The sequence below is a fragment of the Cygnus olor genome, chromosome 4, assembly GCF_009769625.2.
Source record: "Cygnus olor isolate bCygOlo1 chromosome 4, bCygOlo1.pri.v2, whole genome shotgun sequence".
In the NCBI taxonomy this organism is placed as follows: Eukaryota; Metazoa; Chordata; class Aves; order Anseriformes; family Anatidae; genus Cygnus; species Cygnus olor.
In genome coordinates this window covers 31,880,417-31,901,955 of record NC_049172.1, presented here as the reverse complement: position 1 = coordinate 31,901,955, position 21,539 = coordinate 31,880,417, and the positions used below count along the sequence as shown (strand labels likewise).

Below are 21,539 nucleotides of genomic sequence, written 5' to 3'. Positions count from 1 at the left end.
AATAGAACAAAGTCATTAGCAGAATTGATCAATTCTGGTAGATTTGCATTGCCAAACTGTCTTTGAAAGAAACGTGTTTGTTACCATGTTGCACAGGAAGAAAAGAAATGGAATGAACAGGAAAGAATTAATAATACTTACAGGACATGAAATTTGACTCTTCTGGCAGCTGAAGCCACACTCAAATTTTTGTATGGAATTTTTCTGTTCATACTCTATATTACTACTTTATCAAGAGCAGATCTCCAGTTGTCAATGCAGGAAGCTTGCTTGTCGAGGGGATTTGCTTGGAAACGGTTGTCATGTTAAGATTCGTGGTATCTTTTCCTAGTGAAAAAAATGCTGTTGGATATGGCACAAAAGTTTTCCTGATTGCACTAGCTACACCCTTATTTGTCACATGATAGTCTCCCAACAGCAATACATCCTGTCAGCATGATGCTCCACAGCTATGAACTCGTGCTGTTCTCCAGCTCCACCATCCACCTGTCAGAAAGAAGCTAACCCAGTGTCCTAAGGTAATCCACGCGTTCAATCAACTCTAAAATCAGCCTCACTTTATCTTTTTAAGCTATTCGCAGTGCAAACCTTGGCTTCACTCTTCAAGCTTTACTCTTAAGCCTTGTTTAGAATTGTATGTGCGAGTGCTTCCTCTGCGAAATCCCACTGCAGCAGCAGCAATCTCCAGCCTCCTAACTCTGTGTTGCTTTGAGACTCTTCACATGCAGCAGAACTTTCTCAAGTAGCCTGCTCTCAAATATTTCCTTTCAGATGTCATAATTCTGGTCTCTCCTCATTTTAACTTTTCCTTGTCCTTTCCATTTTCCTGAGAGATCTCAGTTAATTACAACTGTTTCTTGTTTGGTCCCCAGGAAGTCCTTCTCTATCCTAGGTATAGCCCTTGCTGTTCATACTTCATACTGATGCTGGATTGACTCTCTTTTGCACTCAAGTGTTTAACGCTTCAGCTCTACTCTTAGCTATTGGGGAGAGGAAAAAAGAAAAAAAAGAAAAAAAAAGCTTGCAGCAGCCCAAAGCCCAAGAGCTGTTACTGTAACAGAAAAAAATGAAGGCGAGGTCTTTGCAAGCATGCATGCAGACCCTGAAAATAAAGCAGAGAGGCTGCAACGAAATGGTGGAAGATACAATCTGTCTCACACAGAAAACAAGAGTAATTAGGGTGTGGTAGTAGTTCCTTTATTTGTTTGGAAAAAAAATAAAACATACAAGGTAGTTTTACCATCAATGCAAACATACAATTTCTTCCTTTTAACTATACTTACCCTTGATTTTGATCTTTGTTACCCAGATCCTTTGTTTGAATTATTTTGTACTGTTGAGGTCTGATCTGCAGGCAAGAGCCCCAATTAATCCATGCATTAGATACACATTTGGGGCTTGCATACTTATGATATTAAAAATGAAAATGCTAAAGAAGAATTAAAAGGTTACATGCAGGTGAAGGAAATTAACATGTTGCTGCTGCTTTCAAGTCACAAAGCTGATTGATATTAGTTTCACTACAAGCACTAGTGAGTGAACAGTAATACTGATTGGTTTATCCTGCAAATCCCTCAACTTTTTTTTTTTTTTTTTTAAAGATTCCCAAGTGTTCAACCTGGATGGGGGGGGGGAGGGAAGTCTGCATCTAGAAACTCCACAGTTACCATCTAAAACAAAGCTTAGTTTTTCATACATCCTTTTAAATATCTGAGTGCTGCTTTACAGCAATTGCTAGAATACATGCTAAAGAGAAAACCTTCTTGGATAGATTGTGTCATTTTTCCCAAAAACATACCACATTTCCAACATCAAAACTTCGAAGGCTTATGCTGATATTTTTCAAGTTTGACATAGGGCAGATGAAGTTACAACACTGAATGACTCCTGAGAAGCTTATTTTGATTTCCTTTCCTAAGATAAAAAGTATATGAAAAATGCATGTAGGAGCATTCATAGAGGCAAATATATTTGAATAGTCCTACAGTCAGAGTTTACTTACAAAAGCTTACTGAATATAGCAATGAGAAATGCAGAGTTCCCTTTGTGCATCAAAATTCTTGGAAGGCACATCTTCAGACAGATGGCAAAAAAATTGGATGGAAAATGGATTCCCATTTTCAGCCAGCTTCTGACCTTGTCAGCACAGAACTAAAATTCACGAGGCTACAAGACGCAAAAGCCAGAAAGCTGATTCATAATTGCTACTGTTAAGGAAGCATCAGATGGAGTCGCTCAAAGTGACAAGCTCCATCTCAAAGGCCACCAAAGAGTTCGGTAGTTTCCTGCCTGCCAAGTTTTGAAACGACAGGCAAGAACAAGTCAAAAAGCTTCTCTGCCTCTTCATGCAGCCTTCAAACTAATTTCTCCTAAAGACATGTTTGCTTTCAAAAGAATAAAGCCATTCACTAACTGTATGTTCTGTTTAAGGAACATTTTCCATAAAAAGTCATATTTACAGTAGTTTCAAGTCCTGCTAATCTAGTGTTAAATTTTACAGAACAAAACTGACTCTTTCATCAGCTGATCAGATTCACTAGCATTCATAAATCTCCAAAACCCTCACCACTTTCTTTGGTGTACTAATTTAGAAATCTAATCTAAAAAAATAAAATTAAATGCGTCTTGCACACGAATGTGTGCCGTATGTGAATACTTACATATACAACTTGCCAGATTGATAGCTTTTGCAACTCGGTGAAGAATAAAACACCCCACTGAGAGAAATAATTTTAAAAAAAAAACTCCCACTGATTTGAGAACAAATTTTCAGTTTTGTGCCATGGATATTCTTTTAATTTGCTTTCAGTAATACATACCAGAACTTACACTCTAAATTTTTTTTCCACACCCTCAGCTCCCATCCAGAACCTATTTTAAACCTCATTCTTGAGATTTTTTTATTTTTTTTTAAATACATTAGAGAAAATTATTAACAATTCTGTATTTGTTTTGCTAATCCCTTCACGCAGATATGAAGCTGTACATACAATATGAGCCCGGACTTTCTTCCTCCATTACAGCTGAACTGCAGAAATAAATGTTATTGTTACATGAGAAACAGTCATGATTTTTAATCCTAAATTACTTTAGTTTTCAATATGTGCTTAGTTGATTGGGTTTTGCATTAAGAACAACAAAGTGGAAAAAAATGACAAGAAATCATATAGTATAGAAGGTTTTATTGATGGCTAAATTGCTGTCATTTAAAATCAGGCAAAGTACTTTAATTCTTATTTAACAGGACCAAAAAGGAACTGGCTATTAAAAATTTACTTCTGTAAGCCTTTAGGTTGTCAAATACATGTTGTTCTGCACAACTTCTGTGCTGCCGGCAAATGACTGCATTCCAGCTGCATAGCATACATTATATGCTTCAGCACACAGCAAACAACAATCTTAGAATTTATCACTTTTACCTGTTACATTTTGAATTATGTTACAATCAAAAACCATTTTCTTCTCTGCATTTATATACAGTATAAAACAAAACCCAAGGTTTGTGGTACAAATGTGTATGATTTGATCATATACTTCAGAAAATCTGTCTTCTGTAAGTGACAATTATTTTCTGTGAATGAGACTCCAGGTCAAGATTACTTTAACTGACATTGCAGCATGACACTTTCCAGAAGCATGGAAACTATACTCAGTGATTCAAATCCTTCTATTTTGCTTCATTTTATGACTTATGTGGACAAATCTTATCTGTGTATCCTACACAACCAGATGTGTGTGCACCAGCTCACTATCTAGGCTTGCTTTGCACTAGAGAAGCACTTAAATGAATTTTCGTTGTTTAAATGAATCTTGATGTCTGAAATATTTACAGAAGTACATAGGACAATATTCACATTATTGTCAAGTGGAAGAAAAAACTACTGGGAAGGAAACGAACATGCAAATCAAATGTTAAAGAATACACACAAAAAAAAGTCACACTGAAAACTGGGACAGCATATTACAGAGCCAAAAAGGAAAAGTGTAATTCCAAACAACAGTGACAAAGCCTTTCATTCGCAAATCAAATCTTTACCCACAGCAACACACAGAATGCCCTGGCAACCACTGCCCCCGTGCTAGTGGATTCCTGCAGGACTCCAGGGAAGAAATGCAGATTCTGCAGGTGACTTTCTAATCTCTCCTCAAAATGCTAAACAATGGAATAAAAGCAGTTTTTAAAGGAAGATGCCAGTATACAAAAGATTTGCAAGACCTGGGAGCCAAAACTTCTGATTTCCCCTTTCTGATTCCAAATTATCAAAAGAGACTCTTCTATTAAAAACAAAATTACTACAACAAAAAAACACATCCTTTTCCAAGTTATTCTTCTCCATACTGGTTTCCTGTTAAAATTCAACTGTGAGCATGAGAATTCCGTACAACACCAGAACACTTCACAGATTTCTGGAACAAAGCATTAACAGCAGGTATAAATCATAGGCTATAACCTGTATTTTCCCCATTACATCAGTTAAAATAAAAACAGCTGTAATAAAGATTAGCAACCAAATAAAAGGTGTTTAATCCAACCTATAAATATCCTCTATAAGATTTTTTTTTTTTTTTTAAAGAATAACTGGTTTATTTTTCTCCAGGCTCTAGGACAGCAAGAAAACTAACACTATATGAGTGAGAAACTGCAGGCTAGGCAGATACACAAAGAGAAACAGATTAAAAAGGGACTGCATACGTTACTGTAGTCTACCTTTCCCTCCTCCCCCTGAAACACCACTTTTAAACTTCAAAAGAAAAGAACTTTAAAAAAAACTAAATATTTTTAAGTTAACTAAAAAAAACTAGAATAATTGGAAAGTGAATGCTTGTTTTTGATCCATATTTCATGTGGTTGGTTTTTTTTTTTTGCTTTTGTATTTTTCATAATTGTAAGAACATCACCATTCCCATCTTTTCCTATTTTGTCCTCAAACACAGCAGTCTGGAAAACAAAGTTCAGTATGTGTTGCAGGGCAACAGCAAAGCTAGCAAGGTGTATAAAACTTGCTATTTTGTGATGATGCTTCAGTCAATAGCTGTCAACCAAACTTCAGTTACTCATGCAGCATGGACTGCCTTAAAATGACATTGTCAAACATTTAAATTATAAATACAGTATTTGGAGGATGTACATAAGATTTCCCATGCATCACAAAAGAGGTAAGTCTTGTAATATAAATGACACTTAGTTTTACTAGTTTTTTGTAAGCTATATTGCCAGTATCTCAAACAGAGGGCTCCAGGCACTTTCAACAAACTGTCACTTCCCTAACATAAATCCCAGATTTGAAAGAAGTCAGACTGGCATAAATTAGAAGTGGTTACTGTGAACAGTTTACTACAAGGCTGCCGCCACAGAACAATTCTCAGTATCCACCCTGCATGAAACTCACCACTGCAGCTATTGAAAATGTTAGCAGAATTGCTGACAACTGAATGGCTCAATGACTTAACACTTTTCTCCTCTGCTAAGAGAAAGTGCTTTAGAACACCAGCACTGGCACCACGGATAAACTGTACCAAGGAGGCTTATGTATTTACTGCTTGTTACATGACTGTTTGTAAACACAATGACATACCTGACCTTTGTATTAATCATCTAAACACAATGACACATCTGACCTTTGTATTAATCATATTTCAGTATATATTTTTTAATCCTTTGTAAGATTTTGGGGAGACAGCAATAAATAAAATTAAGGCTGGAATGACTTAAGAGCTTTTCCTCAGACCTGTTTTAGAAGTTCCCTGTAATCTAATGTCATACATGTTTTGGATAACTGAAAAAAGCAACAGACAAGTGATTTGAAGAAAGTCAAATGGTCCTAATCCGCTGCTGACTAAACAACATAATTTGACAGTAGCCATTGCTATATAAAGGTCCACTCCAAAATGAAAGTAATGAAGATGTGGAGTTGCATGTCAAAGCTTTCCTAGAGAAAGGAACACTATGAAAATCCATTTCATTCAATAACACAGCCACTGAGCATTGCCAGCGTGGCTTACTAAGCAAACTACATTGGTATTTTATCATCCCAATTCTTTCTCGGTATTATTCTGTAATTTAGTATATATACTGTTCCATTACAGTATTTCAGCATATACTAAGCATATATACAGTAAACAACACTGATGTAAAATCTAAAAACGTCACTCAAGAAGTCTCCAGTAGATGGCCTCTACGGATAAATTTACAATTAACTTCTGTAGTGAAGCAAAGGGCTTTCAAAAAACCTGGCTCACCAAAACATTTAGACTTATGCTCAGTAGATACATATAAAAAAGTAACCACCTACACATTTATCCTTTTCATGAAGTATACATGCGCCACAAAGATAAAATTAACAGCTGTAACTGGTTTGTTGGTTTCACACCAAAAAAAGACAAAAAGAAAGAAGAACAAAATTTATTACAAAACATGTTGAAAAAGCAATGACTTGCCGACTTCCTGCTCTGCTGCTGTAGGCAGAACATAATGTGACCGAAACAAAATTATAGCACAAGTATGTTGCTGTATTAAAATCGTTTTCTCTTGATAATTTCTGGTTTCCAGCTGACAGGATGAGTTTCCTCAGTCTAAAAGGGAAAAAAAAGCAAAGTCTCATAAGGATTATTTTTAACTTGAAATCAATCTGCAAGTAGAGCTTAGTTTAAAATATTAGTTACATAGGATTTATATATATTTTATATATATTATAATTACCTAATGTATTATGTAATTCATTTACCCACATGAAATTTTAATATCATTCCACTGCCTGAAGTGCATGACAGAACTTTTTCTGACCCACCCCCCCCCCGCAAGATAAAAATCAGGTTGCCAATGGCAGCTCAAAAAACACTGTAGTGATCAAAGCATCAGGAACAGTCAATGAGTCAATGTCTTTCAGTGGTGTACACTAGTTTTGGCAAATGCCACAATGTCTGCAGTTTGCTCAATAGCAAAATGTATAAAAAACATTAGTTATTCCTCTACAAGTTGCTCCAAGTTCAATGGTTTAATAAGAAATAATTATTTACATAGAAGACATTCTGAAAAGCTATACAATAATTTATTGCCTTCCCTGTTAGTAAATGGATTCAGATTTGGAAATAACAGTTTGAAAATAAGCTATTTACTTTAAACTCTAGTCATTTGTCTTGACAACTTTTTAACCTAGATCATATACGGAAGTATTATAAAAGTTCAAAATTTAATCTTTTTGCTAATTCACGTTTTAATGATTAAAACCAAACAGTCCCCTACTGGCTTCAAAACACAATATACACAACTATTTTAATGGTATTTATCCAAACGTTCTCACAAAGGATTTGTGCAGAGGAGTTGATGGACATAAAACTTATTTGTTCTATAGGAGTTAGTAAGAAATTAGAAGTAGGCTGCTGTCTTCTTTACATTAATGCATACATATTCTTTTGAACATATACAGACTTGTTGAATCTGTTTTATTAACATGTGCCTTATGGACATATGTAACAACTTATTTGAAATATGCTGATTTCATGAAAATACATTAAAAAGACACTTTGACATACCGCAGTATCATCTTCTTTGTATACTTTTATGGTTTTATCAGCTTCAGCCGTTAGCAATCTGCTTTCTGACTGGTCAAATACACAAGCAAATATTCCTGATTCACTGTCCAAGGAGCCTGGCTGTACAGCTGCATGTACCCTCTGGAAATTGTATCCAGTTCTCCAGTCCCAAAGATGCATAGTACCATTATCAGCTTAAAAATCAACACAAGAATTAGTATTTTATTTTTCTAAAAACAGTATCAAGAACATCTAGTTAATTTATCAGAATTATATCTGCTGAAATATTCATGTATTCGATAGCTCAGGCCATTGTCTTGTGTTCTAATTACTTGTCACCTGAGAAAAGAGACTGACACCTTCCTTGCTGCTGCCTCCTTTCAGGTAGCTGTACAGAGTGATGTACCAGGTCTCCCCTAAGCCTCCTTTTCTCCAGACTAAACAGTCCCAATTCCCTCAGCCACTCCTCGAGAGTCTTGTTTTCTGGTCCCTTCATCAGCTTCATTGCTCTTCTCTGCACACACCAGAGCAACTCAATATCCTTCTTGCAGCATGGGGCCCAAAACTGACTACAATATTCAAGGTCCAACATCCTATACGGTTTCCCATATTCTGCTGGTTTCCTTCTTAGCTAAGAAGGAAGGCTGATCTTGTTTAAGCAGGTTGATGAAGCTTCCTCAGAAGCTCATCATACTTGAGGCAAAATTTGATATACTACATCCCAAGGCATACAAGCATGATATACTACATCCCACGGCAGCAAGTTGCTTTGAAAGCAAAGAAAGGACTGACATTCTGAATATTAAGTTCTCTGTTCAGTAGCTCCACTAAAATTGAACAAAGAGGTATCAATGCTTAACATTTACAGAGGTACCAGTTTAAATTACTGTCACTATAACTACTAGTAGCCTCAGAGGATTCATAGCAATCCGAAGTCTGTATTTAGAAGGATGCTCTCAAAGGAATTTTTCAGTTAAATACAAACCCTAGATCTACTTAAGATCTACTAAAAGCTTTCATTTCTCCATAGCAAGAATTCCTGATATTTCAAGAAGGGTGCTTCCAAGGTATGATACTCTAAGGTAACATCGACTTACTTTAATTATCATGAAAATGTCACGGGGATGGGAATAATCAATATTCCAATTTTAATTTTTAAGGAAAGTCTACATAATCTTACTAAAATAAGTTGTGGAAAAATAAGTTTTTCTAAGGCCTCAACCACTACTAACATGGAAGTCCTATGGTGGCCCTCTAGAAATGTCTTCAAAGCAAAGCAGAATGAAAGATGAGAAAAGTCCAGCGTTCTGTAGAGTTCTTGCTCTCACTGTGAGTGCACCAGTTGTCAAATAGAGCTTTGTCAGAATTTTAAAATCAAGGGTCCCCTTTACTAGTAATTGAAAACACAACCATGGTAGGCTGGCCATATAATTAGCTATCCTCCTATTTGTTTAAAGCATTTCCATGTTACTCCACATCATTAGCCTACAAGGAACACTGTATCAAATGGAACCAAACTCAGTTTGGAACAATGAAATGTATCTGAGATGTTCTAAAAATTATTACATTTTTATTATTACAAAACCAGAAATCTTTTTAAGTATCTGCTTCTGCAAACTCATGGAACTTGTCTTAAACTGAACTTTCTATCACGTGTCACATTGTGAATTGAGTCCAATCCTCATTTACAACTACCCAAAAGACTAGATAAGCAAAATCAAGAGGAGAAAACTCAGGTCCTGCTAGTAATTTGGTGCAATACAGTTTAGCCTTGACTTAATTTCCCACGATAGCTAGAGCTTTAACAGGACAAACTCATAAGTTATAGTTCTAGGACCTCAGATATTTGGGTTTAACTTCCTGCTTCAACTGTTTTCCTGCATTATTGTAGACTTTCTCTAGAGCTTCACTCTAAAGCCACAGAATTATAGCTTTTTTCACACTAATTAATTCTATGTTTATAATAGTATCTACAATAAACAAACAAAAAACCCCAACAGAAATGACCAGTTCCTACTGTTTAGACAGTGCTTTAATGAAAAGATCTGAATTCAGCTGGGATGTCTATAAGCTACTTTTATAAGCTTGTCCCTAAAAAAAGTCTACATGTGTACTTTGTCTTGCACAAACATAAAACTTCCAGAACCGTCAAAGATTATGGTTTTAATAACACATACTTCCAAAGTATTTTTGTTGCAATACTTGGGTAATTGACATAAAATAATGCTACATGCAATATGAGATAATGAATGTTCTTACATGAAACTATTCATGATCAGATATAGGAAGCATTCAGAATTCTCCTCCATTTGACTCAAAGAGCCAAATAAAATTTGGAGATAAGCTACTAATCTTGGCAACAGCCAGCTGAGAAGGGGAAATCTCTTCCCTACTAGAGTCTTAAAATTCCTTTCAAACATATTTTTGGGCTTGCAGCTCAGTAACAAAGAAAACGCGGGTGACCCTACTTGCAGCAAAACAAAGCTGTAGGCTATAGCAGGCTTCTTATCCCAGAAAAATGAGAGTTCAGTGAAAATCTTTGTCTAAGGACCTTCAGCTATATATTCATAGCATGGGGTAGAGGGGAAGGAATATGAACATGCATTTCTCATTTTACCTCCTGACACCAAAACTCCATCTGAATTTACAGCCAGTGTGTTGATAATGGCATTGTGACCAGAGAGGTTCTGAATGAAGTTTCCATCTGGGAATTTCCATTGCTTAATATTATCTGGAGAACCAGATGCAAAAGTGTAACTGAAAGAAAATATACACAGTATATTAAAGCTAAAATATCTGTGAGGATAAATAACACTCTTTGTTCAAACTACAGCTGAATGTTAGTTGCAAGATTATTTAACACTGCTTTTCTGACATTTGTACTTTGCATAAAATTAAGCAGTTTTATGAAGTTATGAATGAAAGCATGAATTATCTCTGTCTACGGTTTTCCTTTATTTTCATAGATTACCTAAGCTTTACAAATCACAAGGCTCTCCAATACCATACAGGATGTTAATATGCAAACAAACATTAAAAACGCACATTAAGTTTTGGACAGTGTAAAACAATATTCTCATCTGTTGCTATTCTGACAAATTTTCAGGTATAATGGCATCATCAGAAGTATATGGGGGGAAAAGTAGTGTTGGCTAGTCTTCCAAAGCTATATAAGCACAGATAATGCACTGCAAAAAAAGTGAATTTTATGTGAATTTCTTTTCTCCATTGTTTTAATGGGCATTAACAGACAACTTTTGATGCATCAACATATTGTATCTTAATTCAGAGCATTTCCAATAACACCTGCTTCAAAGATTAAAACATCCACAAGAAGTTTCTTTTTAAGGCCAGTTAGATTGAAATCTCTTATGCAGTGAAGCATATATTCCAAAAAAAATCCTTTTGCATTAATCACTGCTTCCTTTATTCACACATGCACAATTTTATTAAATGTATTACTTTCTGCTAATAATCATTCAGTTACGTATTTATTATTAGCCTTATAAAGCCCAGTGCTGCTGATTTTTCAAGTATCGTGTCAGAGAACATGCATAAGAAATACTGTGGGAGTATATGAAATATATTCTGGGGATTGTTGATGTACACCAGTATCAGTACCTGGGAAGCACAGTGTAATAAAAGCATCTGAGAACTAAGAGGCTACCAATATATACATTTTTAAAGCATTCTATGTTTATAAGTCTTTGTATTTTTCTAAACACGTTATTAAGCCCTACTATTCCAAATCATTATCCACATTAGCTTCCTCTCACGTTCCTATGTTACGAATTATGAAAGACTAAAAGAATGAGGAAAACTTACTGTCTTGGATGTAGTATTACTGCTCTTACAGATTTCTTGTGATTTGTTAAAGTAACACGAGTTTTTCCTGCCACTAAATCCCAGAGTCGTATGGTAGTATCATGACTGCCTGCAATGAAAAGAAAATAGTAAAACACATTTATTCTTATAACTGGTACGATTTTTTGATAAGTCAGCCAAAACTTCACATGTGAAAAAAAATACTGGTATCTTTGTTAGGAAAATAAAGACACTAATGCCATTTCAGAAGAGAAAGATGATGGGTTGTAATAGTCTTTTTATGCAGTCTGAAATTCAAGGAGAACTAAGTAGTTACATAAAGCTGTATTTTGGACATAATGGGAAAGATGCACTTTGTTTAATCATGGTACTAGACACTTAACTGCATTGTAGAGAACGGTGGACTATTACAGAATATTCGAAGTCTCAATACAAATTACAAAAAAATTTAAACAACATAAACACATGAAAGCAGAAAATCTTTTAAACAATCCACAGCCATATTTCCCTAAATATATCATCAATTGTATGAAATAACAGATTGCATAGCCCATTTTCAATAGAAAGCTAACAAAAAAGTGAATTAAGTTAAAGATAAGAGTATGAACCTCACATCATTAGGTTTACTGCATAAGCCTAATAATAATAAAGTATTATTAAAATAATAAATATTATTTACATAAACCTAAATAATAATAAAGGTTTATTACATAAACCTAATCATGAATGTATTTGTTAATCATGTTACATGTGAAACCATGCCCATTATACCTGTAATAATTTGTGGTTCTGCAGCTTGGCACTTCACTGTTGCTACCGCATTTGTGTGTCCTGATAACGTGTGCACGCTGGCTTTTGTCCTCACATCCCAAATCTATGAATCCACAGTAAATAAATTATAGAGGTCAAGACCAGAAGCATATTCAATGTATTTTAGGCATTGTCATGATTATATGAGTTCATTGTCATAGGTTTACAGATTAAACTACAATGTTTAAGTTGTTTACTTCACCCAACAGTTCATCACGACTGCTCCAGCTCTCAAATTTCAAGGGGAACAAGAAACCTGCCTTTAAATTTCTAGACATCTAGATAGCTTAAAGTAATTTACCATAAAAACAGAACATTTTCTAAATACAGTAAAATGAGTGATCCTGTATTTACTTAGGTAGTCTACTTACTAAATTAAAAAAATAAAACATTCCCCTGAAATGATACTTTTATGTTTGTTTTTGGGGTATAACCAAAGGCTTTATTTTTTTCCACACAGGAAGACAAAGTTAACAGAAACCTTCATTGCATTTTCATCTTAATACACGTTCTTAACATTTGCTAACTACTCACTTTTATACATTGAATATATTAAAAAATGTCGATGTTATACTTACTCGTGCTGTTGAATCTCTGCTACATGTTACCAGTACATCTATTGTTGGGTGCAAGTCTAAACCATAGACAGCACTTAGGTGACCATGGTAATGTCTGATAACCTAGATGAAAAAAAGACACAAACTTTAACATCTTCAAAAGAAGATTTCAAGTGCTTTGATTTTTATGTTTTCCAGTACCAACTAATTCCGATCAAAGAAACTCACCAACAAAGAAGCTTACCTTATTGTATTCAAGATCCCAGCATTTCACCTGTTTGTCTTCTCCACAAGAAAAGAGGTATGGACTTCTTGCACTTACTATCACTCCTCGTACAGTACTGATGTGTCCCGTCAAAGACAATTTCAATTTGCCACTAGCAAGGTCCCAAATCTGCAACAAAACAGGTATTTTGAGGTAGACAAAAAAACCCACACTGTGGTAATGTGAGAAAACAACCCAGGTAAAAAGAAGTAGGATTAAAGTTAAAAATTACAGCATAAACATTTACTCCTCAACTACTACCATAAAACAAATGAAATACCAAGTAGTAGTAATACTCCATAAATCTTGTTCCATTAGTGACTAGGTAATAAGAAAAAATAAGTTCTGTAGCTCTGTACACAGCATTATGTGCACAGTAACCAAGAAATTGTTTCCAGGAGCTAAATTCATTTTAAAATGTGAAGGGGGTGGAACAGAAAAGTTTTGTTAGAAATTTCTTCCAACCTCTTACCTTTATAGTTCTGTCAGCAGAGCCAGTAACAAACCACTGATTTCCTGGTTCTACTGCAATACATCTCACCCAGCCCAAGTGACCACTGATAACCTTAAAAAAAGAGAGACATTTTTTTCCTAACTCAGGAAAAATACACATATATTAGTCAATAAAACTTTCATTATCAAACACTACAATTTGTTAGTATTTGCTGAGAAACACATGCTCCTCAAAACAATCAAATCTGAAATTAGATCTGAAAAGAGTTTAATTTTTATTTCTACTTTAGTAGAAATTTACATGTCATACACCACACCTAGGAAACGTGCAACAGGGAAAGACCCTGCTCCTACAAGCAATTTTTTTCAAATCTTTTGAGTCCAGAACATTGTGGTTCAACACTTGAGGCTTCACAGAAAAATACTATATTTAAGTGCAACTTCCTTATATCACTGTATAGGGCTTGTGTAATAACTAGCTCAAGAACTATTACATAAAATCTTGGCTATTAAATTATATTGGCAAATAATAGTTACCACTTAAAACAAGCCGCCACCTCCTTTTCCCCAAATAAGGGGTGATACAAGTATATCAGAAACTTTCTGGTAACAAAATACTAGAGACAAAAGTCAAGAAATGCTCTACTGATACATGGCTTGCTTACAGCAGCCTTTCTGTTTCACTGACTTCTCTCAAGTCAAACAACTAAAATCAAATTCCACATTTGGCTTCACTGGATGCGGTACTTCATGAACTATCATACAGCTAATTTCAAAAGACTTACAATGCAACAGAAGTTCTTAAGCAGAAATTCTTTTGAAAGCTAACGTGTATTCTTCAGACCAGATGAGACCTCAGCCACATACATTTGAAATATCTGCCTAGATTTCTTCATAGTCTAGAAAAAACACTAGCATTTCCAAGACACAAATGTAAGAAATAATTTACTTGACCTACTTTAAGTCCCCATCTTCCTTCCACAAATGACTTCAAATTAAGCTTAGGAAGACCAGCTGAAACACAGTTCTTAAGTAGATGAGATGAAACCCACATTTGGTGTTCTATCTATGCTTCTACTTCCAAGTTACTTGAACAAGCTTTTGTCCCACTAAGCAAAGATTCTGATAGCAAACTTCTGCTAACAAAGAGGTGACGTAGAACGAGCACAGTGACTTGAACTGTACTTGCTGTACTTTTCTTCTTTACAACTGTACTTCCTCTTTGAAGAGAAGTGCTCGCAATATAGTAGGCATTTGTCATTTGTTTGCCTTGTATCTCTTCTAGGTTTATTTTGATGACACTTGCAATAAATGGTATTTGCCTTAATTTCTATACAGAGCGTGTTCTAATACTGCTGCATTCAGAATCAATATATATCTATCAGTTTTCCAAAAAGATACTTTTTAGAATTAGCCTTACACCTAATTAGTAAAACAGCATTTAGTACTCTTCTGAAGATTGAACTGTCTATATAGGGTGCTATATCAAGATGAACAGTACAAAAACAATGCAATCCTGATACCAGAGCAGGAGATTTTCTCATCTCAACCAGCCTGATATGCCTAAAATAATATTCACCCTTTCTCAGACAAAATATAAAATTGCTTAAGTTTTATAGGAAGAATTAGCCCCTTAGAAAGGTGTGCATGTTGAAACAAATGTACCTGAAAAGTTAAGATCTGAACCAATACATATGCTTAGAGATTTTCTCTGCATCTCAGCTACCCTGCCACGTTCATCACCAAAATGTTTAATGATTTGAGATTTTGGGGGAACAACTATTATTACTCCCCAGGAAAATTAATTAATTTAATTCATAATCAAGACTAAGTCTAACAACTGAAACTATAAAGATAACATGCAATTAAAGTGCTCAGCTTTTTCCTCCCTTTTTCATAGGGATTAAAAGGAGTCTGGTGCTTGGACATTGACATTAAGTCTTTTTGGAAATTACTCTCTCATTACGTTAACATTGCTAGACCAGCTACGGTCATTTCTTTAACATGTCATTAGTTTCATTTTTTGCATATTGCCTTTGAGTTCCTGTACCAAAGAATTTGATGAGAGAAAAAACAAACAAAACCCCACAATCTCTAAGAAATGTGTGATACTACAGGTAAACTTACATAAACAAAAAAGGTAAAAAGAATAATCACTAAGTAATTTACTAAATAGAACGAACAATGTTTGTAATCACATTTTTTGTTAAGAATAAGTGTGTATACAATTTAGGTGTGATCACTTTTCTTTTGATTCTATTTTATGAATGAGAACGGAATTAAGATCTGTGTGTTGGGATCTTAATATAACATAAACCATTGGTTTATCTGAGTTCATGTCATAAGTTTATAACTTACTCTGTACAGCTTCCAAGGTGGATGCCACTGAGGTTTGGGCATGGTTGGAGCCTTCTTTGCCACTAACGCAGAATTTTTGTTTCCACCAGCTTCCATCATAGCCTGTAAATTAAAAAGAAGGTTACTCTAATGCTTTAAAACTAATCACTTCCCATAAAACCTAAAGCTTCCCTGCTCTGACATCTCAATACCCATCAAATTTAGTCAGTAAGGACATCTCCACACAACACATGAACGCAGAACCAATCTGACAAACACTACCTAATTTTCACATTAGACATGCAACAAACTCACCACTGACATCCCAGGAGGCTGCGAACGTTCAGATATTCCAGCATGCCTGTAAATCTCACCCACACCAGCAGCTGTCCGATTCGCATCCAGCCTAGGGTGAATGAAAACAGTTGACTGATTGGAATCAGCTTAGTCTTTCATGAAGTAAGTGGTAAGGTATCTCTGGGCTGTGTTAAGCTGAGTCTCCAAGGATGGAGATTCCACTGCAGGTTGCCCAGAGAGGTTCCAGTCTCTGAACACCTCAAGGTAAACTTTTTTTAACCCATAAGCAAAGGCCCTCTTTTACTCTAATCAGAATTCCCCATGTTCCCACTCCTGTCCACATGCCTCTTATGACACCCAAGAAAAAACAGTGAAAACTGTGTGTAAACCAAGATCACACCTGGCATTGCTAAAAGGCTCTAAATATTTCATAAAGTTGAATGTTCATAACACTCAAAATAGCACTTATCCCAATTTCTTTGTTTTGTCCTCAAATTCCCCCAGATTACAGAAGCATTAACAAAGTAACACAGCAGTACCTGGTCTGAGAAGCGGGAAGTGCTACAGCTAAGGACTGAGCTGCAGATTCACTAGGCATCCTCTGGATCTTAGTGTCTGCTGTCAGAGCCACGCCTTAAAAAAAAACAACATAGCAAAAGCAAAGACAACTATTACACAGAAAATTTAGTTAAGTGCATTATATAAACACGTTTACACACAGACCTATCCACAAGGACTAATGTCTCTGTAATACTAAATAATGTCATAAACCAGAGAATTTTCTGTGGAGTCAAATCCACAGAAGTTTTTATTTTGGTCCAAATCCATTCCACTGTGATTCTACTGCTTACAGAGGTACACAAATTCTAGAGTTGCAAACAGTACGATTGTCATTGCAAACAAAAGAAGCCTAACTAGCAGCAGTGCCCATCTTTTTATCCAGCCTCAACCACTGTGGAACTCCAACCACCACAGAAAGAAACAATATTTTGAGAAGTATTTGCTGATTTGTTCCTTCGAAACAGTTTATTACGTGGTCCCTGTGTGTTGACAGGTATCATAGGGTGGTGCAGGAACTACAAAAGGTTTAGTCCTAATTAAGTGAAAATTTCAGACCAGAACTTTTAATTTATCATCCTAAGAACAGCAGATCACTTTAGAAAACAAGCAACAACAACAAAATAAATAACACAAACCAAAACAAACAAAAGCAAATTTCCCAACAAACAAACCCTCTTTTAAAGGTGTAACTTTGGTGCAGACTGGTGAATTTATTCCACTCCCATTTCTCTATTTTTTTCCCTAACCAAAGTTCTGGCAATTGACAACAAAGACAAAATTTGGGTGAGATGCCCATGTTAAAACAAGAAAAAAAAGCACCAACAAAAGGAAATCTAATGCTTAAGCCCAACGTATCTGATTTTGTTAACCCACAGCTACAGGCAAATAAGCACTTCTGAACTCTCTTATTTGTTAACTTACAAATCAAGCCACAACACATTTCCCACTACTATTGTACTAAACTTAAGCATTAACAGTAAAAGACGAACAGAAATCTAAACTGCCACAAAGAGGCTGGTCAATGACAGCAACAATTAGCGATTGTCGATGCAACAACACAGGAACGACCTTTCCAAGCATACATGAAACCAACTGACACTGCAGCTATTAGACACTACTGCGCCTTTCTCAAAGCAAGGCTGGTGATACCTACGCCCTTTTGGTCTGTGGAAGAAAAGCAGGAGGCATCTCCCCTTGTCATTCTGCTGCCTTCTAGCTGCAGTCCCCCTCCTCGTTCACAATAAATCTCTAAGAGCAGCTCTGCCACAACAGTGGAGGCACTAGCAATCCACAGGTCTTGGCTAGTTCTCCAAGAGAAAGTGAACCACAAAATCAGGGAGAGAATTCCTAGAACATTTTTTGACGATGCTACCACAGGAGAACTCTCATGGAAACGAATGACATCCTCAGAGCAAGATCACATCCAATGAGGCTTCGCAAAAAGACACCGCATCTTTATCAAATCTTACTACCTCCTAACCCAGAACGTTTATCAGCCACAAAACTCTGCATCAATACTACGAAAGACTCAAATGTTATTTCCCACTACTGTCAGCTACGGACTCACTGCAACAGGAAGCCTGCTAGGATGTGGGATGCCTGGTAGGCAAAAATAAAAGTTGTCAAAACTCAAAGAATTTTACTTACCAGGCCCAGATGGGTATGGATGTGTACCCGTTATCATATATTCAAGTTCTTGTCCTAAAAAGCAACAGGATTTCATATTAATAACTGTATTTTCTACTACTTCACAAAATAATGCTTTCAAGCAGGAAATTGAGGAAAACAGAGCAAAAGAAACCTGCAATCACTTAATCATTTCTAGTGAACTACACAGAAATTTAATTCTTATTTTCATTGATTTGTTTTGATTATCTGTTTTCTAAAATTCAATAGTAAAATAACCTCTTAAAAATAGTAATGACTTCCTTTTTTCAATCCAGAGGGACACTCTCCCAAAAGAAAAATCCTTCACATTGTCAAAGATGCCTTTCGAAGTAGATAAAATATCATGAAAAAGGATTCAAGTACACAAACAACATGAGTGTCTGACATGCAAGCCACTCACAAAAACTCATTGTATGATATCTGAAAAGAAATACACAAGCAAAATTTCTTTTTTCTTAAAATATTTTCAGTCCTCAACATTTCTCATTCTCAGAATACTTTCAAATAGATTATTTCAGAAAAAAATCAACTAAAATGAGAAGGCATTTGGCATTCTTCAGAAGAGAAATTTCTATATGGATCTCCCCAATGCACACACTTTCTATATGTAACCGAACCAACCATAAGCTGAAAAAACCTACAGAATCAAAATAAATATTTCTGTTTTAATAGCTGCCCAGCTAAAAGAAGTCTGAAAAAAAAAAATCTATGGAACAAACAAAACAACCAAATAGCATGTCCTTGACAATCATCAATTTGTAAAATGTGAAGCACTTCCCTGACTTTTTTCTTCCTAATACCCAAGTACAGCATACACTAACACTACCTTAAAAAACACTCATTTTACCAACAAGTTAAATTACACAGCATCATACCATTCCCTTGTTATAAGAAACCTTCTCCTTGTCCTGAATCACTTACCTCCGGTGGACCCTAGCAAGGAAAATACCAAAGAATGAAAAAACAGATATTTTAATTTCCTTCTGAGTCTTTGATGGGTTAACAACAGAGTCTTCAGAATGAAGATCACTGAGACTATTACAAAACAGAGAAAAACCACACCGTGATGAGCAAACTGACCTTGATTTCCAGAATACTGTTTATGTCCATAAGGATCCCCAGTGGCTGGGCCTCCTTTCTCCCTCATGTTTTCTTTAAGAGTAGGCATGTGCAACACCGAGCCATACTCTGTACGCAGTTTGACTGCCATCTTTACTTTGTGGCTGTTGGCAGAACAAAACACAATCCTGATTAAACCCTGACTTAACTGTTAGTAAGTTCTGAAATATTTCAGAAGATGTTTTATACAGCTTACTTTACAATCCTCATTTTTTTTCTTCCCTCAGCACTAGATTGTTAATTGTGTAGAAGGAAACATCTGAACTTGCCCCTAGGATGGAGCTGTCACCAACAATACAAAACTTTGAGGCACACTCATAATTTACTGACCGCAGCACTTACCTTTCATCGTCTAATGGTATAGGTTTGGCATTATCAGCTACAAACATGTCATGGGTCCTCTTCAAAGACCTGAACACAAGTGTGTGCACAGAATGCTTTTGGACTTCCTAAAATAAAGCAAAGCGTATTTAAATAAATTCAGCCAAGATTAAATGAAAAATTGAAAACCAAAACATAAATTGAATCGAGTAGCAATTTCAGACTTCGGTAGCATTAGACAGATAATATAACAACCCTGTTTAGTTCACAGAAAACACCGCTCCCCTTAGAAACTGTTATATACTGTCTTATACTTGTTACCTGTTTTAATTCAGTGTTTACTCGAAACAACATTCACTTTCTTGGAACTACAAGCCAAAAACTTAGATCAAACTTTCAGCACTAGCATCTATATGACGAATGCATAAATGTGCAAATGTTTTTCTTCATGTTTTCTGGTTGTTTTTATATGTAAACAGTACAGCAACTGTCTGAAAAGACTCCTTTAAATATTATTTCACGAGCTCCAGGAAAATGAACAAGTGCAATCATCAGTCTCTGAGCACGGTGTGACTTTGTTACATCTTTGCTACTAAAAGCACATCAAACTTAAAATCCCATTCAGGAACAAATACGCAGAATTCAAAAGCTATTACCTTACATAGAATATTAATTTATCATCAGCATAGCTCAGTTTTTAATTCATGTCTTCCTCCCAGGGTACAAAAAGAAGTAATTAGAAGTATGAGCCTGCTTGCTTTGGTATGCAAAAGTGAAGCACCCTGTACCTGTTCTGTATGCCACCAATAACAGCAACAAACTGGAAGCTACGTTAATAACTTTTGGATATCACTCTGCTGCCCTGCCTCCATGACCTGTTACACAGAGGTTTCCCCCCTTAGGCTCTTCTAGGTTCTGTCTTCTTGCCCTGAATACTGTCTGTCCACCTGCCATGGTATTACTCCCCTAACTCTGCAGCACCTACGGGGAGATTTTTGCAGAGGCTCAGTGAGCTCCTGCGAACTGCAGGTATTAATTGAAGAACAGAGCATTTGGAATCGGGCTGGAATCGATCTTCAATAAATCATGTCAGCAATATTCATGAGAATATTCACTTTATTCATTTTTTTGAATCAACTTTTTTTTTAAAAAAAATCTTTTTAAAAATTTTTTTTAATCAATTGATACATCTACTACTTGATGTGTTCTTGCATGTTAGCTATAGCTCTAATTCCAGGAATAACAAACTGTCATTTGTTTATTTATTTATTTTTACAAACGACCACTACGGAAGAGATGACTGGTAATCGGGCTGGGAATCCCATACAGCTAAAGGAACAGGAACTGCAGCAGCAAGCCACTACTCATCCCAACACGAATCACAGAATCACTGGGGTTGGAAAAGCCCTCCAGGACCACCCGGCCCAACCGTCCCCCTACCACCAACGTCACCCACTAAGCCACGTCCCCAGGCACCGCGTCCAGCCTTTCCTCGAACACCCCCAGGGACGGTGACCCCACCACCTCCCCGGGCAACCCGTCCCAACGCCTGACTGCTCCTTCTGACAGAACGCGTCCCCCCGTTCCCCGCCGAGCCCCCCGCACGCAGCGCACCTCCACCATGGCGCCTCTCCCTCTCGCCCCCCGCCGCCACCGCCACCGCCACCGCCGCCGCTCGCAATGGAGGCACTTCCGGCGTTTCCCCGCACCGCCCTGGAAGTGACGTCTTCAATGCGCGCCGGAAGAAGGGCGGCGGAGTTAAGCATGGGGCGCGGCCGCACCGCAGTGGGCTC

At 36.3% G+C, this 21,539-nt stretch overlaps 1 protein-coding gene across 2 annotated transcripts; it reads right to left on the bottom strand.

The window, feature by feature from the left end:
• Positions 1–3,169: 3,169 nt before the first annotated feature.
• PLRG1 (pleiotropic regulator 1) lies at positions 3,170–21,489 on the bottom strand. 2 transcript variants are annotated; one of them, XR_005819166.1, is made up of 16 exons: positions 21,361–21,489; positions 19,768–19,874; positions 19,387–19,529; positions 18,286–18,339; positions 16,617–16,710; positions 16,096–16,186; positions 15,802–15,903; positions 13,463–13,555; positions 12,970–13,119; positions 12,747–12,848; positions 12,130–12,232; positions 11,359–11,467; positions 10,151–10,290; positions 7,534–7,727; positions 5,620–6,573; positions 3,170–5,581 (listed from the first exon to the last, which is right to left on the bottom strand). XR_005819166.1 is itself a non-coding variant. In XM_040554526.1 (15 exons), the coding sequence occupies exons 1-15, from the start codon at positions 21,367–21,369 to the stop codon at positions 6,514–6,516; spliced, it is 1,551 nt and encodes a 516-aa protein (XP_040410460.1). In that variant the 5' UTR covers positions 21,370–21,489; the 3' UTR covers positions 3,170–6,513. The 2 variants fall into 2 exon arrangements, 1 of the variants encoding a protein (XP_040410460.1); XM_040554526.1 differs by having other exon boundaries at positions 3,170–6,573.
• Positions 21,490–21,539: the final 50 nt, after the last annotated feature.

Bases quoted from the DNA above. Each gene is read 5' to 3' on its own strand.
- PLRG1 (XM_040554526.1), bottom strand. The intron at 18,340-19,386 runs GTCAGTTTGCTC...GTTGCTTTTTAG, and splicing joins ACAGTATTCTGGAAATCAAG to GACAAGAACTTGAATATATG. The intron at 13,120-13,462 runs GTAAGAGGTTGG...GTTTTGTTGCAG, and splicing joins CTGCTGACAGAACTATAAAG to ATTTGGGACCTTGCTAGTGG.